Below are 16,449 nucleotides of genomic sequence, written 5' to 3' on the forward strand. Positions count from 1 at the left end.
TTTTGTTAAATACATACTTCATGAGGTATCTAGTACATTATTCGAAACCTTAGGGGCACACATACATTAATTGTTTTATTATATTAACATATGAAAATTTTTATATGATGACCCTCAACTTTTTTAAATACTATTTGATGGACAATTTTTATCTTTCCTCTATTTAATTTGGTAACCTCCTCTATTTTTATATTTTTTTTAATTTTCTTTAACATTATTGCATTTTAAAATTATTTTTTAAATTAAAAACTGATTTATCAATTACAAAAAACTGATTTTGAAATTAAAAAAAACCTATCCCACCCTCCTTTCCCTCCACCAACCTGTGACCACCGCCAAGAATCCCCTAGTCCCGACCTCTTGCTACCACCCCACCTCACCCCATAACCTGTCACCACCGCAACCCCGCAACCCCACCCCCTGGAAGCACCACCACCCCTAAAACCAACTCTTCCCACAGCTTTACCACCTCCTTCCCATTCCCGTTCCCGATTTCAGCCCTCCAATCCCCGTTGCCGATTTCATCCATCCCTGCCTTCTCCATCCTCGATTACGACCCCAACTCCCTACCCCGTCCCCAACTTTGACCCCCTCCCCTTCACGCAACCTCCATCCTTTTCGCCTTTCCGGTAGGTTAGGGTTTCAGGGAAATGGGTTTCGGGGAGGTGGTTTTGCAGTGGTAGGGAAAGAAAGGTGGTTGTTGAGAGGGGGTTGTTTCCGGTAGGGAGGAGGTCGGAAATGGAGAAGGGAAGGGGAGGGGGCGCCAGAAACAGGGACGAGACGGGGGGCAGGGTGTGAGGGGTTTGTCGAAGAGTGTGGGAGGGGGGAGGAGTTGTTTGGTGAGTCAGGGTTATGCTAGGGGAGGAGAGGGCTGTGGGAGGGGGGAGGAGTTGTCTGGTGAGTCAGGGTTATCCATCAGAGGGGGTGGTAGGATGGATGGTTAATGTGGAGGGAGGGTTTGAGTTTTTTTTTTTCATTTTAAAATCAGTTTTTTGTAATTAAAAGAATGATTTTTATTTAAAAATAACTTTAAAATGTAATAAGGTGAAAGGAAATACAAAATAAAGTAAAGAGTTATCAAATAGAGGAAAGATAAAAAATTGTTTACCAAATAGAATTCAAAAAAGTTGAGGGTCACCATATAGAAATTCTCTTAATTTATTTGTGATTGTTTTATTCATCAAAGTTTAAGCCCTTAAATCCTAAACAAATCATAATTGATTTTCTGCATACTTCAAGATTACATAATACTTCCTCCGTTTACACTTAAATTGTCTTTAATGATTTAAATTTTAGGAAACACATAGTCATGTATGGTCTTGTTAGATTTGTCTCCATGTATTCTTTAAAAACCAACCTTTTGTAATTTTTAATCTATACAAATATATTAAAAGACGTGTGTGGTAATGTATACATGCCACGTGACACCTCTGTTACCCCACTAGAATTATCCAATGTGTACACAAGTCATGTCCATTAACAAAAATAACATTAACTTGCAACAAAATTTGAACCTGTGACCTCTTGCTATTATATAGACACAATTACCATCTCAACTAACTTCTAATCATGTATTAAGTAGGGGTGTAAGCGGACTACGAAAAATCCAGAGTCCAATCCAGTCCAGTCCAAACTTGTCGGACTGGATTGGACTGAAAATTTTTCGGACTGGACTTGGACTAAAATTTTCGAGTCCAAATATTTTTGGACTGGATTTGGACTCATCCCTTTGGAGTCCAATAAGCCCAGTCCAGTCCAAATATATTTTTATATATAATATTTATTTAATACATATATAATGTATATATTAAAAATAATTGATACTATTTTTAAAATTTTGGAGTTTTCAACCTTCCCTCTCTAAATATTTCAACTGGCGCTAGACAATTTTACTTTGCGCTAGACTATTGCACTTAGCTCCATTTATTAAATAAGTAAATTATACTAGCAGTACTGCAGTAGTAGGCTAGTAGCCGACTAATTTTATCTCACTTCACTCCTCAGTCCTTACTACTCACTTCCTCTTACTCTTCATTTTCTTTCTACCTCGCTGTCTCGACTCTTCCATTCTCTATTTCTCCCTCAGATTAATTCCCAGTCTCTCTACTTCCTCAACTTAGATTAAGGTAAGCATCTAATTCAACTTTTTATTCATAGTATTTTACTTTAATTTAAGCTTTCAATCTAATTTGTGGATATTGATAATTGAATCATATGTCAAATGCTCAAGCATCTCAAAAAACGTTGTGAACCATTGAATCTAAATCGGGAAAAAAGTTATAATAATCGGACTGGACTGGACTGGATTCGGACTCAAGAAAAAATTATCGGACTGGATTGGACTGGACTCAAAAAATATTTGGATCGGACTTGGACTCAATTTCTCGAGTCCAAAAAACTTTGGACTGGATTTGGATTTGGCAAAGTCCAATCCAGTCCAATCCACTTACACCCCTAGTATTAAGTGTCCATATCATTATATTTGTACCTTTTAAATGTTGATTTAATATATTTTAATGGAGATGGAAAAAAATGTACATCAAGTTCGTAAAACAGCACCAACCCGGAGCAACGCCAGAACCCAAATAGTTGAAATCATGCATCGACATGCGTGAAAGTTAGAAATAATGCAACTATTTTAAAAAGGGAGAATTATATTTTAGAAATACACAAGAGTATATCGAAGATACAGAGTAAAAAACATTCCAAAAATCCTTAAAAATATTCCAAGTAAACGGAAAGAAGGTGAAAGAAAAGAAAGCAAAATGGTCGTTTGGTGAGAATGAGATGCTATAGTATTACTACCTAGTCTAACAAAACTACCAGTCCTAAACTCCGATGACATCCATTTACCAGAAAACCTAACGAAACCCCCAATTTTTGCAACTCTTACTTCTTCTCGAGCTCAATTGAATTCATCCATGGCGTCAAATGGAGCTCCTGCGGTTCGTTTCTCTCTCCTTTTTCCTTCTTAATCTTTGATCGAATGTTGTGTAGCACTAATCACTGAAGTAGCTTTTCAAAAATTAATCTTTTGTAGTTTGTGGAAATGTAATCTGAATGAATTCATGTTATTGTTTTATTATATTTTTTGGTATTTTACAGACTGTTGAGAACACTGAAGCTAGTCTTGAGAAGATCAAACGGCAATTAGCTTCGAATTCGGGCCGAAATCTTTTACAAGGCCCTCTTTATAAACGATCTGAAACAGTAATCTCATTTTTCAATCCTTTTCATATGTTCTATAGTTTTTTTGTTTAGCAATTTATGTGATATTTCTGAAGTTCGAATTTTAAATCTTAGTTGATCACTGAGCTAGGGATTAGAGAACCTTTTTGATTGACTTTATCTGTATCTGGATATACTTACTAAAATGCAGAATTAATGTTGAACTTTAGAACTGAGTAAATTTTGAAAAGATGAAAGATGGTGGAGATTTTGACATAATGTAGCTTCCAGAATCAAAATTGTGTGTGTGTGTGTGTGGGGGGGGGTGGTGTGACTTGCAAAGGTATATGGTATGACTATCTAGATTTTAGCCTCCCATGGAATTAAGCAAAGGTATCCTCGTACAGGTGTTGATTACTTTGCCTCAAAACACCATGCTACAAATATGTAAGAGAAGCTACAAGAAGCTTGTAGGTCTAAGACTCTAAACAAAGTTATAAGATTCGAGAAATCGCATAAGGAAAATAGAAGTGCCCACGATGATTGGGTTGAGTTCTGTTGAATGTCTATTTCATCCTTATGAAGTAATTTTTTTGTGGGACGTTGAATGCAACGGTTTATCAAAAAAATTGTTGAATGGGATGTGGCACAAATCAACACATAATCCATAATAAGAGAGGAAGTAAGATTACGGATGGATCAGATTAATGGGTTTTAACCCTCAATTGGATATTTTTAAGCTCAAGAAGTACTCCTACTGCACTTTTTTGTTCCTTCTACTTGGAATCTTGACACTGTTCACAATTAGAGTGAGTCTTCTAAATTCTTCTCAATACATAAGAATAAATATTGTCATGTGTGATATTGTTTGATTTGTCCCAATAAGTACTTTATTGATATTCAATCGTTATAATTTTTACTAATATGTAATGAAGATTTAAGGTTAAAGAAGTGCATTGACAACCATGCACAGTAAAAGTAGGAAGAACAACAAATACAGAGGAAGTACTTTTTTAATATTATATGACCAAACATATCGTAGTCTGAGTTGGTTTATGTTTGGTGTATTTAAAATAATAGGTTTCATCAACTACATAATAAATAGTTAAATATGTTTGGCCAATTTCGACAAAAGAATGAACGTAAGGGGAAACATTTTACCACGGTGAGCCACTATTAATTATGTGACCTATGTTTTGGTGAAAAGGACATGAATCTGATTGCGGCATTTTCTAACAGGCTTTCGGGAACTACAACTCCAAAATCCATTACAATTTAAACACGTTTGTTCCGTAACTGAATGGCTGAGTGGTAATTCCATGGGTTGTGGTATCCCACTAAATCCAAATAGGTCCTCCATTGTTTTGAAGCGTGGAATATCGTGTAAAGTTCTGAATTCGATGTATTACTTGTTTCATGAAGTACAACTAAAAACATTAAACATACGTATTATTTTCCTTGTCAACCAAATGACCACTTAGTATCTTGAGACAAACTTCTTATATAGTTTCTGAATATAAGTGATAAAATGCAGCTTAATAGTAAATGCGCAAACTGCACTTCGCTAAGGGTCTAAACTCAACCGCTCAACTGGCGAAGCAAAGGCATGCATATCAAGTGTATGATGGGCACATTTCTTTTGTAAAATGTCTGGTATATAATTTGTACATCATATCACTAGAAACACATTAGTTGTATTATCAACAAAGATGTTACACAATCCCCAAGGGATAGTTTAAGAAGTAAAAAGAGCAACATTAAGCGCTAAATAAACATTAATTGCACCAATCTGCATGTGATTTTGTCATGATTCATATAAGATTATACTATATCAAGAAATATATTTAATGCTAATACTTAGCGTTCAAGGCTACATATATACCAACGTATTTGATACCAAGGACCTAGTAGTTCAAAATAACATGGTTTACCATCTGTAGATCACTTATCCACGGTAAAAGTTATGTGATCTTCTTCTTGCATATAACTTTCAGTTGCCGTCGCCGGTGGCTGGGGAATTTCTCTTTCTGGTGGTGAGGTTGGGATGAGTAGAATAAGAGCGTTAGAGAATAGGGCGAATCAAAAGATTGAAAATGCCAGTGGCTTAGACTTTGTTTTTTAGTTCTTTCCACCTAAATAAAAATCACTTTCTGGAGAGATAAGTTCAATTAAATTCTTGAAAAGAGACGTATGTCTAAATAAGGGTCAATAGATTCATGGTAGAGCCAATAAGTTCAGATAAGTTGATAAAATGCATCTCATGTTTAATTCGGAACTAAAATTAGTTTAGATAAGGGTCAATAAGTTGAGGAGAGGTTGCTCCCCTCAAAAAAAAAAAAAAAAATGGTTGAGAGGTTGCACTTCAAACTCCAAAGTCTAAGAAATAGCCTTGTACATGATTTCATTTTGATGAGTAAAAAGAGCACTAAGGAGCAAGATACGTTTTCGTGAATGTTGAAAAATTTGCATATTAGCCTGATTTTTTTTGAATGTCTTGAATCAAGTTTCTCTTACAAACTCTGGCCGCCTTGACCTATAATCGCGCTAGATAAGTTACTTCATCGCACAACAAATTGAAAGATTAGGAAGCTCATGGAAAGATAAAGAAGTTTCAATGTTCCATACAACCACACGGTCACGCACAATAAAATTAAGCTTATTGGATAGTGTTAAGTGCGCTGGTTGATGAGCCTTTTATGATCACGATTAGCATTGTCGTGTATTACAATTAGTTTATTGGTTATACTGGCTTGGTATTTATTCGAATTGGACACTCATAGCTTCTGCCTTCTGCACTATAAAGATCATTCAATTTTTTTTTTTTAAAGAGTAACCATATATATTAATATTTATATATTGTTTTGGTGCTAAAAAGACTAACCTATATGCTAATTTTGTTTTCTTATTCATTTACTCCCTATTGTGTAGTTGAGGAAATGGAATGAGAGATGGGTGATTTTAGATCCTAGTACAGGGAAAATGGAATACAAGTAAGCAATATATGTAGGCTACATTCTTTACTTTTATAATTAGTTGCTGACATTCTGTATAGTAGTTTTTTCTTGGTTCTTAGACATCTTTCCCTGTATGTGCTCTTCATATTTTTTTCAATTGATTGCAGGATAAGGAGAAATGAACCAAATGTCAAGGGGACCATGGTATTTGATACAAGTAGCACTATCGCCTTGTCTCCTGTGAATTTCCAGTATGATTTGCTGATTTACCATCTATGCTTAATAAGTAATTGTGTCTGTTCTATATAAGATGTGATGTTGACTCGTTGATTCACGTGTTCATTTCTACAGTGGATTACCGAAGTATGATGGCTGCTGCATCTGTATCCATTCATTTATTTCACATTAAATTAATATGCACTACTTAGGCTATGTTTAATGCACCTTATTTCTATTTATATGATGTGATCTAGGACCTACTTTTTCTAATCTAATGTGACTCTAACTAATTTTTTTGATGTGACCTTTTTTTTTTCTTTTATTGTGATCAGATCTGGTCTAATTTTAGTTATCAAATTTTCTAGGACTGAACTTCAATTATTTTACTTGAACTTAATATTTTGGTTTAATCTAATGTGAATTTTTTCTAGTTGATCTGATCTGAATGTATTTATATTGGCCGGTCGGATCTGCATTTATTTTGATCTGAAATAAGCTAGTAAGGTCCTGAAATAAAGTGAACTAAATATAACCTTAGATTCTGGAACTGGAAATAAATTTAAATTCTGGATCACCCACGAAGAGGCGGAGATTTTCTTTCAGGTGTCCGGGGGGGAGGGGGGTTGAGAAAAAAAATCATACTTAACAGGAATATACAGATATTGGAACCCCACAGAAGAAGGATTATTATCTCTGTGCAGAAACTCCTGGTGCTGCAAAAGCCTGGGTGTCAACTTTACAGTAAGTCTCCGTTGCTGCATTTTCTCTTTAATTGTTGTTTATGAACAAGACTTGATCATCATTCCTTTCTGTCTACATGTTCATCAATTTCCTTTCTTTTACATAATTATTCACACATTCACAAGCATGTATATGCCTATGCCTGCATTGACACCTGCCAAAATATATGCTTTGCCTAATTACGAATAACCTAAAGGGGTTTAGCCCTTAATCCTTATAGGCTTGAACTATTAGACGGATGAGATAAACTCCACCAAAAGTCTTGCTATCTTGAGAAATCTTTAGAGTTAAATTCCCTGGCCTTAGCACATCTAGCCATAGCCGCCTATTAGCCCATTGGCTAGAATTCTTTTCATTCTGGGTATGGGATTCATTGTATCTAAACAACATAATTTTAAGACGAGGGTTTTCAGAAGTGTTAGATCTCCTCAAGGATCGTGGTTTTGTCATATTAGAATTGTATTTATTTCATTTTGATATGTATTTGTTAGTTTTGACTTCTATTGTAGATGTCGTATGACTTTGAATCAATGAATTAATTTTAATTTTAAATAAACTGCTAAACGGCACATTTTCTCGATGAGTTCATTGGTCTGCGCTCCAATATAATTCCATCTCCCGGATGACTTAAGGTTTAATTCTTTCGACCTGTCTACGACCACACGTCCTGCTGATTACATCGGAGTGAATCCAGCTTTATTCACATGTTGGTTTGGTATATTACTGGTCAAAATCTGATCCACTCACACTTGCCTTTGCTGTATACGCCTTTCACCCCAAAAGAATACCTTGTTATAACTTTATAGGTCAATGTTTGTCGTCTCTGGCCATTGCTTGATTTGCTTACACGAGGAAGACTCAGTGATGTGCAAATGGTATCTATGTACATTAGATTCGTTTTTGAGCTTCATAAAATTGAAATTTTATAAATCATACACGTTTAAAATATAAAATGGTTGATGTATGACCTAGCAGACTGTAGATAATCCAATAAGCCTGGTTTTATTAGATAGAGCCTTTTCATGTTTTAAGCATGGTGGATATGCAGGTATTTAAACTTACAACATGGTTAGTGCGCGGGATATGCTTTACCACAAGAGAAAGGAACATGCAAATGATGCAACCATGGCTTTTCTTTTTTGGTTATAAAAGGAATATTAGTACCAAAATGAATATGTAGTCCACGAAAAAAGCATAAGTTACAGTAACCTTTTTACATGAACGCCTTACAACTGTTCTGAACCTAGATAAATAGCATCCATATCATTCAATATTTCAATGCGTAACTTCTGGGAGTTTTATACGTTGATCATATCACGAGCTACAGCGAAGACTTACTATACCTACCAATCAACGAGGTGCACAGGACAATTTACTCAAGAGGAGGAGAGGGCGCACTGACAATACCTAGGAAGAGTTGATAAGCATTGATAATATTCAAAAGTCCTCTCAAAACCTTAAACACTTTGAAAAAACCTTAGGAACTTCATCATAAGGCCTCAAAGCTCTACAAAAAACCCAACACTTGTGCCTTTTCCAAACTCACTTCAAATAACAAGTTCGAACCTTCAACTATCTACCCCTCTCTGTTTCTTTGTAGTTTACCGACTTTTCCTGTTTATCAACTTTTTCTAATACTTTCAATTTGTTCTTTTAAAAGCAAATTTTCTCCTTCCTATGGCCCACTACGTGGGACTTAATTCCACCCATAAATAGTCTTTCTTTATCCTCCAAGAAGTAGAAATACCCTGCATGGATGACCCCTCCTTCACCATTGTATTTGTAGATAGAGTAGCTGGTTAGAATGAAAAGAAATGGAGGGAGTACTTGAAAATGTGAATTTTAAATACTTGTGGCACTCAAAATGAACCTTTAGACAGTGCTTGGTTGCAAATTCTCAATCCTCCATTTTTTAATATTATACATACTATCTTTGTATCTTTTAGTCTCATTTCCTTTTTCAGTATACATTTTATTGGTTTTCCATTGTTACTTTTTTCTCTCACAAGAGCCACCCATGCGAGTTGATGAACCGTACCATTTACTCTTGTTTCATTGTTCTTGTGGAAAAATGAGTTGGGACTGACCTTATCTCTATATAGTGATTTGTTCCATGTAACCTTGTAGATTAGGTGATTTTCTTGAATAACCCTCACTTTTTGCACCCCTTTAGGAGGACGCTATATATTTGCCCTCGAGTACCCTACATTTCCTTTTTAAAATATGTTCTATGTAACCTAGTGTTATATGCTACAAAAATTTCAGATAAGATAAAGATGAAAAAATTATGATAAGTAGATGAAAATGTCAAAGTTAAATGTGGAATACGTGATAGGATTCTATATTCTCCTAAAATCCTTCAGTTTTATGATTTTTTTTTTTAGATGGGGGTTGTTTTAGGGGTGCAAATGTGTTTTTTTTGTTCAGAGAAATATACCTAAAAGACAGGGTTATATGGTATGTCCCTTCTATATATTGCTTTACATGGTTTTAAGTTTCTTTTCTTCTACTTGTCAAAAAAAAAAAGTTTCTTTTCTTCTAAGTGCTTTCACCACTCCTATACATTACTTGCTAATAAAATCAACTAAATTTGTTTTCTCATCACCTAAATAAGATAATTTTAAGAATGGGCAAGGACAAATTGGTTTTTAGGTGCCTTAAGTAATTTTAGTGGGGTGTTACTAATTAATATTCACGTGTTCAGCAGTTTAACTAGTTTCTTATTAGGAAGTGAATTAAATTACTTTGTCTAGTCTCTCATTCTATTCCTCCGTATCCAATCATAGTCCACGAAGAGAGGATTAATAGAGGATGCAAATGCAGGTGAATTGGTGCACTTTACCTCAAATTGTATTTTTGCTTGTGAACCTAGATCTTTGGTTACCCAAGAGTAAAGAGCCATTCCCATCTGGTGTTAGGGAAATTTAATTCTTGGTCGGTTCATTTTTTCATTTGTAAGTTCTACTCATGTTTGTGAGGTTTTCCATTGACATTCTCAAGGCTTCTACTACAAACAACTCTTTTCACACTATTACCTTGATTTTGAGCTATGGGAATCAGAAACCCATATTCCACCGAGGGCTTCATGACCCATACGGGCATCTTGTTGCCTTCGCTCAGATTGTTGTTCCACGTCCTGTTGTTGCTGAACTTTGTTTCTTCTCAAAATTTATTCATTCCTTGGTCTTTTAGTCTGAATCGGCCTGATTTGCCAGCATTGACAATCATGCCCCGCATTGCTTTTAGATTTGCAATAAGGTGGCCTCCAATCTATTCAACTACTTCCCCAATAGTGCACCAAATGGATTTTCGATTCCAGATTTTAAGACTCTTTAGTGACATATCCAAAAGAAAAACGTGTTCTTGTTGTACACTTGTTTAAAATATATGGGTGTCCCTGAAGTTGGCAAGAAGTCTTCTCCCCAACAAATCATAGTCATTTTTAAGGCCCTTTCCCATTGTGGGATTACCTGGATACCTTCTCTTCAAAAATGAAATTAGAAGCACAGGGTCTGATTACTGATAACCAGGAGCTCGTTATTGATCGTATGAGTACCTGAATCTGTAATTTCATATGGTCTGGCCTCTGTTTTGAAGTTGAACAACCATCATCATGATATAAAAAGCAGGTTAAGAGACAATTCCACATTTCATCATTGTAATTTTTTGTATAGTAAGTTTAGATCACTGCCTACCACTACATACAGAACTTGGGAGATCTTCATTATGCAGTTTCACCTTTGGTATTGGCAATCTACATTATTTGCCACAATCTTACATCTTTAGCCTCTGGTTCTATGAACAGCAAACAAGTTTCTCTTATGCAAGATATATCCTTTGCCATAGCTGGCTACAGATATTGAGTGCGCTGTTGAGTGTTTCATTTTCTTCTTTTTTTTAGCTTGGAGTGGGGGATTGGTTTGCTGATTTCCTCCTGAAGCACCGCCTGTTTCATTAGAAGACAAATTGAACTTTCTGAACACCACCTTTCAGATTTAGAGTTTCTTGATGCGCTGATATCTCTTTGCTCAGCTGATGAAGTAAACCTGAATTTTCTTTTTGGCGTTTGTTTACTTGCTGCTGAAGGGGTGGTCTAGGCAGCTTCCTTGGCCTCCCTTTTGCTGCTATGTTTGAATACCAGAAGCATAATTAAGTGCTTACACGTAAAGCGTGCTTTCAGAGCTCTTTGGCCTTCCCTCCTTTTTTATTCACTGTCATCTGGACTTCTCATAACCCTAGATTTTGGAACCATGAATGTGATATCTGGCTCCCTCTTCTTTTCTCTGCCTACAACAACAAAGTCTTGGTCCCAAAATGATTTGGGATAAGGAAACATCCATGAAAAGTTGAACAAAAGGTCAAAAAAAGTAAAGGAAAAAGTTAAAGAGAGTAAAACAAAGAAAAATGAGAAAGGGAAATTGAGGTAAGACGAGAGAAAACATAAGAACAAGAAACTGAGGGAGGTGTAAAATGGAAAACTAAATATGAGGGTGCAAATTTGAGACAGTCTAATAACAAAGGGCTAAGCGGAGATGTGTAGAGAGAAGGAAAACAATATGGAAATGTGAGAAAAAAAACAAATGCAAAGTTTTGAGAGAAACCTTAAGAAAGAAAATACAGAATTTTTAAGGGATTAAAGTTTGCAGAACACGAGTCAAGTTAAAGGAATCAAAAGGAATTAATATAAAGTCAAGTCCTGTTTTCCTCAATTTCAAATAGACTCATACCACCCTCAATCAACCTCATCCAAGCTTTCTTAGGTCTTCCCCTATCCCTCAAAATCCTATCACTTCGCCAATATTCAAGCCTCCTAATGGATACATTCTTTGGTTTCTGTCTTACATGGCCAAAGCACACTGTAAAAAAAAATATTTCCTTCCATTTGCAATTAGCTGTGATGAGTAATCTGCAGGATTTTGTAGTTTAGATGTAGAAAACTTCTGATGACTTTACAGCAGTTTCCTGCTGGATACAAGTATAACTTTTATGCTTTGTGTAAGTATGGAGGGGTTGGTTCACAAAAAAAAAGAAAGAATTAAAGCAACTCCCTCTGTCCTACTTTGTCAGACTGACTCCTTATACCAATCTTCGAGGTTTTCTTTTCCAAAATTATATTAACTTCTCCAAGTTTGTCCAACTAATTTAGAAATATAAATTGAGTTCATATGACACTTTCTGAAATGGACAATATTGTTTTATCTTATATCTAGAATTTTGTCTATTTACTGTTATAATTTCATGCAAAATGGGACATAGATCATTTTATCTAAACTGACCTTGTTTCATGGGCTACACATACAGTGACATTAATTTATTCTTAGGGTGCTATTTTTATTGGGTAAGTGCATTATTATTAGGTCGAGCATAAATGCATAAAGGTCTTAGCTCTGTTGTACTACCCTGCCTCTTTTAGTTGTCATAATGTGTTTTTCAGTGTAAGCAGTGTAATTTAAACTGTTCTTCAGTATTAAACACACAATCTACTCTAGTGTTCTTTATATGATTTTTTTTTTTACTGTGAGGTTGAAGAGATTTATAGTTGAGCTCATTGAGATTTATGTTGCTGAGTGATTGGTTGATGACTTGATGTACATTTTGGTGATGATTGTCTGCTCTGTGAACTATGGAACCATTGTGGATACTTTTATGATGCATATGCAGGCTTTATGTCTCTAATTTGAGTCTTTTACATGAAAAAAGTGCGTCACAGTTGGTATTGAGAGCCCATAAAGAGGCTGTGAATTCATTAAGTGGAAGTGGTTCTGCTCAACTTGGCACAGTCGCTGCTGTAGTTGCGGCTGCAAACTCAACTGCTCTGGAAGCGTCAAAAGAAATTGAGGCGGCAATGAAGGTTTCCTTAAGAACTGCTCTGGGATCAATGTTGAGCAAATCCCCTGATGGCCAAATGGATGATACAACAATCATGAAGGTATGGTGATGATCAATCTAACTTCGGTAATGATGAAATAAATGAACTTTTTCTGCATTCTTCCTTCTCTTGGCATTTGTAACCAAGGCTGTTTCACCTACATAAGGAATTTTGGATTGATCTCCCAGTGATCCAGATAAAAGTTGAGGGTCTTCATAGATAGAATAGATGATCTAAAAGCCAAAGAATTGAAGATGCTTTTGATGTCTTGAGTTCTGTCTGTTTTCTTACAACTCCAAAATTTTGAGGCTTCTGGTTGGGGACTGGGTGGAAAAAGTCCTTGCTCTCAAGATCTTCACATGCAAGACTTTCAAGGTGTCCCTTCACAATATACAGAGGGGTTCGAAGGATTTATCATGTTGCTATTTTCTGCTTTTTCTGAGAACTGAAAACTCCTGTCTCCATCTCAAAACATTCTTCTTTCTTAAGTAAAATATATCCTTACCAAGATAAAAAGGAGGAAATATTGCACTTGATATGATGTTTTGACTATTATTACGATGATGTACTTCCCAGTTTGATGTAGTCTTTGACTCTATTCTGCATTTCATTAAAAAATGGCTAATGGTCATGTTAAGCTGTTGCAAAAGTCGGGATTGCTAAAATGGGATGATATTATATTTTTATATAAGATTATTTGTGGCAATTATTCATAAAGAGAAACCTCCCCCTCATATTGTTGCTAGACTTGCTACAGCTCCCACGTGTAAATAGTAGAAGCTGCACATTGTATTTAACGAATTCTACAGTTGTTGCCGTGTGAACCCTGAATATGTCTAGGGCTTACGCTTCTATGAAATGTAGTCCAATTCTTTCTTAATATCTTCTTGCCTGTAGTATTTGAAGTCTGAAGACTGAGGATCTGTGCTCACATTGTAGAAAAAAAGAAATTAACTGAAGTTCCTAAATATGAATGTAATTCTTAATTTCTTTCAGGAGACATTACGGGTAAAAGATGAAGAGTTACAGAATCTAGCACGTGAACTCCGGGCAAGGGATTCTGCAATAAAGGAATTAGCAGAAAAGCTATCTGAGACTGCTCAAGCTGCAGAAGCTGCTGCATCTGCAGCTCATAGAATGGACGACCAAAGGAGAATTGCTTATGCTGAAAAGGAGCAGCTAAAAGACGGTTATGAGAAACAGTTGGAGTCTACTATGGCTAAGGTAGTCTTGTTTGTGTGCATTGTGTTGGATGAAATAGTTCCATGTAGGTAGAGCTAGATGAGACCAAACAAACATATCCTGCGTTTCTTTATCGGTGTCAAATGCCTTCAATGTCCTTCATGGACCCAATTAATTTGTCTGACTGGATACTCTTTCGTATGATTGTTCATCTTATCGTAGTATGTTTTCATTGGGGTATGCTGCTTTAATTTGCAGTTGAGAGAGTCTGAAGAGAAGGTTGCAACTCTAAGTAAAGAAGTAGATCAACTGATTAAGCAGCGAGACTCTGCTGTTCAGGAGGCACATTTATGGAGAAGTGAGCTCGGTAAGGCTAGAGAACATAGTGTGATACTAGAAGCAGCTGTTGTGAGGGCAGAGGAGAAGGTGAGGATGACAGAGACAGATTGTGAAACCAGAATAAAGGAAGCTGCACAGAGGGAAACAACAGTATTGCAAGAGAAGCAAGAGCTTCTGAGTTATGTTAATGCACTACAAATGCAGCTCCAGAGGTCAATGATCGAACCTTCCTTGCTAGTGTGTATGTCCAGTATAATTAGAATATCAATCTTCTAATCTTAATGTGTATATATATATATATGTTATGCTGTGTATCTTCGGGGGGGGGGGGGAATCTTGTACATTGGGGGTGCTACTGCTTCCCTGTGGCTAGTAGTCTCGCTAATATGCTAACTTTAGAAGAGACTAGTTTGACTGTGATTTATCGCATATAGTAGGTGTATGGAAAAAGTTTTGTGCTTTCGAAATAGGGATCAAGGATGTTTAAGATATATCATATGAAGTGTTGATGTGTTTCCATTATAAACTGACAGGCAGCAAATTGAAACAACACAAGTTTTTGAGAAAGCAGAGACTCGTTCTAACATGGAAGACACCCGTCCGCTAACTAAGCATGTCGACTCATCTGATGAGAATGTTGATAAAGCATGTCTTAGCATCTCAAAAGCGGTTCCAGTCACCGAGGATGGTGCTGTTCACTTGCCAGAAGAAGACCAAGGTAATGTCCATCCGATTGGCGATGGTCAATGGAATGATATTCAAGCAACTGAATCAAGAATAGCCGATGTACGAGAAGTGGCTCCTGATTTGGAAGGAAGGAGCCTGGATATCCCTGTAGTCAGTTCGCCATTGAATGAGCAGCCAGAGCAAGGAGGTTCCTTTCATCAACATTGAGGACGAAAGATTCAGGGCTAGAGGATGGAAGATCCAAGAGTAAAGGGAGTGAAGTTTTACTGATTGTTTAAATTATTCGTGAGGCTTAGTTTGTGATGTACATGAAAGTAAATTCTGGACCTGAAAATTGTAATTCTTGTAGAAGGTCTGTGATGAAAATCAGGAGTTATTTGTGCTAGAACATTACTTTACATGGTTCACATCTTGTTGAGTTGAATGAAACATGATGAAAAATATGTACTGCTGGCCCCCTCGTAAGATATTCTCTTTAACTCGAAAGTTCTTTTTGGTCGAATCCTATCCTAAGTTCAATTATAGGAAGCAGAGAGGTAAGATAATATTCGAAGCTTTTGTAATACCTCTGCAAGTTCCCCTCTCAGCAACAATAAATAAATAAATAAATAAATAAAATTCCTTGCAAGTTGTACCTGAAAGATGGTTGCAGGACATTAACGATACTGAAATTGATGACTTTTAGAAGCTCGTTTGATAAGTGTCGATGGAGTTTCTGTTTTTGTTTTGTTTTGTTTTTTTTTTTTTTTTTTTTTTGTATAGAAGCTACATATAAACAAACCTAAGAAACATTACGGAAAAGAACAATAAAATTTAGCCAAATTATGAGCTTTTGGATTTGATGACGAGGCACCTTGCGCTCTAGACAAGTTGAAAGAAAAGGGCAAGACTTATAATGTGCTAAACTGGCCAAGAAAGAGAAACATTAGTGCGACTGATAAGTCATATTTATATATAGTTTTTAGGTGCATTTAGGTTGTATTTTAGAGCAATAAGTTTCATATTCATGTTTACTATTGCATCATATTCTTAAGCCGTGCTATTCTACTTCGATTTGATATGTTTTCTTGTTTTTGATTAATTTCAGATAATGAGAATGTATATGGAGTATGATTAGCAACGCTTGAGGATTAGGAGCACTTGGAAGGAAGCTACTTGTCCACAAAATCAGATGGGTAGTCTTTCAACAAAATCAAGAGGTGGGTAGTCTTTCAACAACTTGTACTAGTCAATCAGTTGGTTAAGTCTTGGTCAAGCATCCCCTCAAAATAGGAAAGATTATGTTATCAA

General features: G+C 35.9%; 1 protein-coding gene across 2 annotated transcripts; it reads left to right on the plus strand.

Annotated features, from left to right (window-relative positions):
• The first annotated feature begins 2,726 nt into the window (after nt 1-2,726).
• LOC104902720 (uncharacterized) lies at nt 2,727-15,611 on the plus strand. 2 transcript variants are annotated; one of them, XM_048635844.2, is made up of 10 exons: nt 2,727-2,945; nt 3,106-3,210; nt 6,097-6,158; nt 6,290-6,373; nt 6,474-6,505; nt 7,001-7,082; nt 12,783-13,011; nt 13,948-14,175; nt 14,392-14,713; nt 15,006-15,229. In XM_048635844.2, the coding sequence occupies exons 1-10, from the start codon at nt 2,922-2,924 to the stop codon at nt 15,077-15,079; spliced, it is 1,242 nt and encodes a 413-aa protein (XP_048491801.1). In that variant the 5' UTR covers nt 2,727-2,921; the 3' UTR covers nt 15,080-15,229. The 2 variants fall into 2 exon arrangements, with proteins under 2 accessions (XP_048491801.1, XP_010688907.2); XM_010690605.4 differs by having other exon boundaries at nt 2,731-2,945; nt 14,392-14,684; nt 15,006-15,611.
• The last annotated feature ends 838 nt before the right edge of the window (nt 15,612-16,449 follow it).

This window comes from Beta vulgaris, chromosome 9, assembly GCF_026745355.1.
Source record: "Beta vulgaris subsp. vulgaris cultivar EL10 chromosome 9, EL10.2, whole genome shotgun sequence".
NCBI classification, from domain to species: Eukaryota; Viridiplantae; Streptophyta; class Magnoliopsida; order Caryophyllales; family Amaranthaceae; genus Beta; species Beta vulgaris.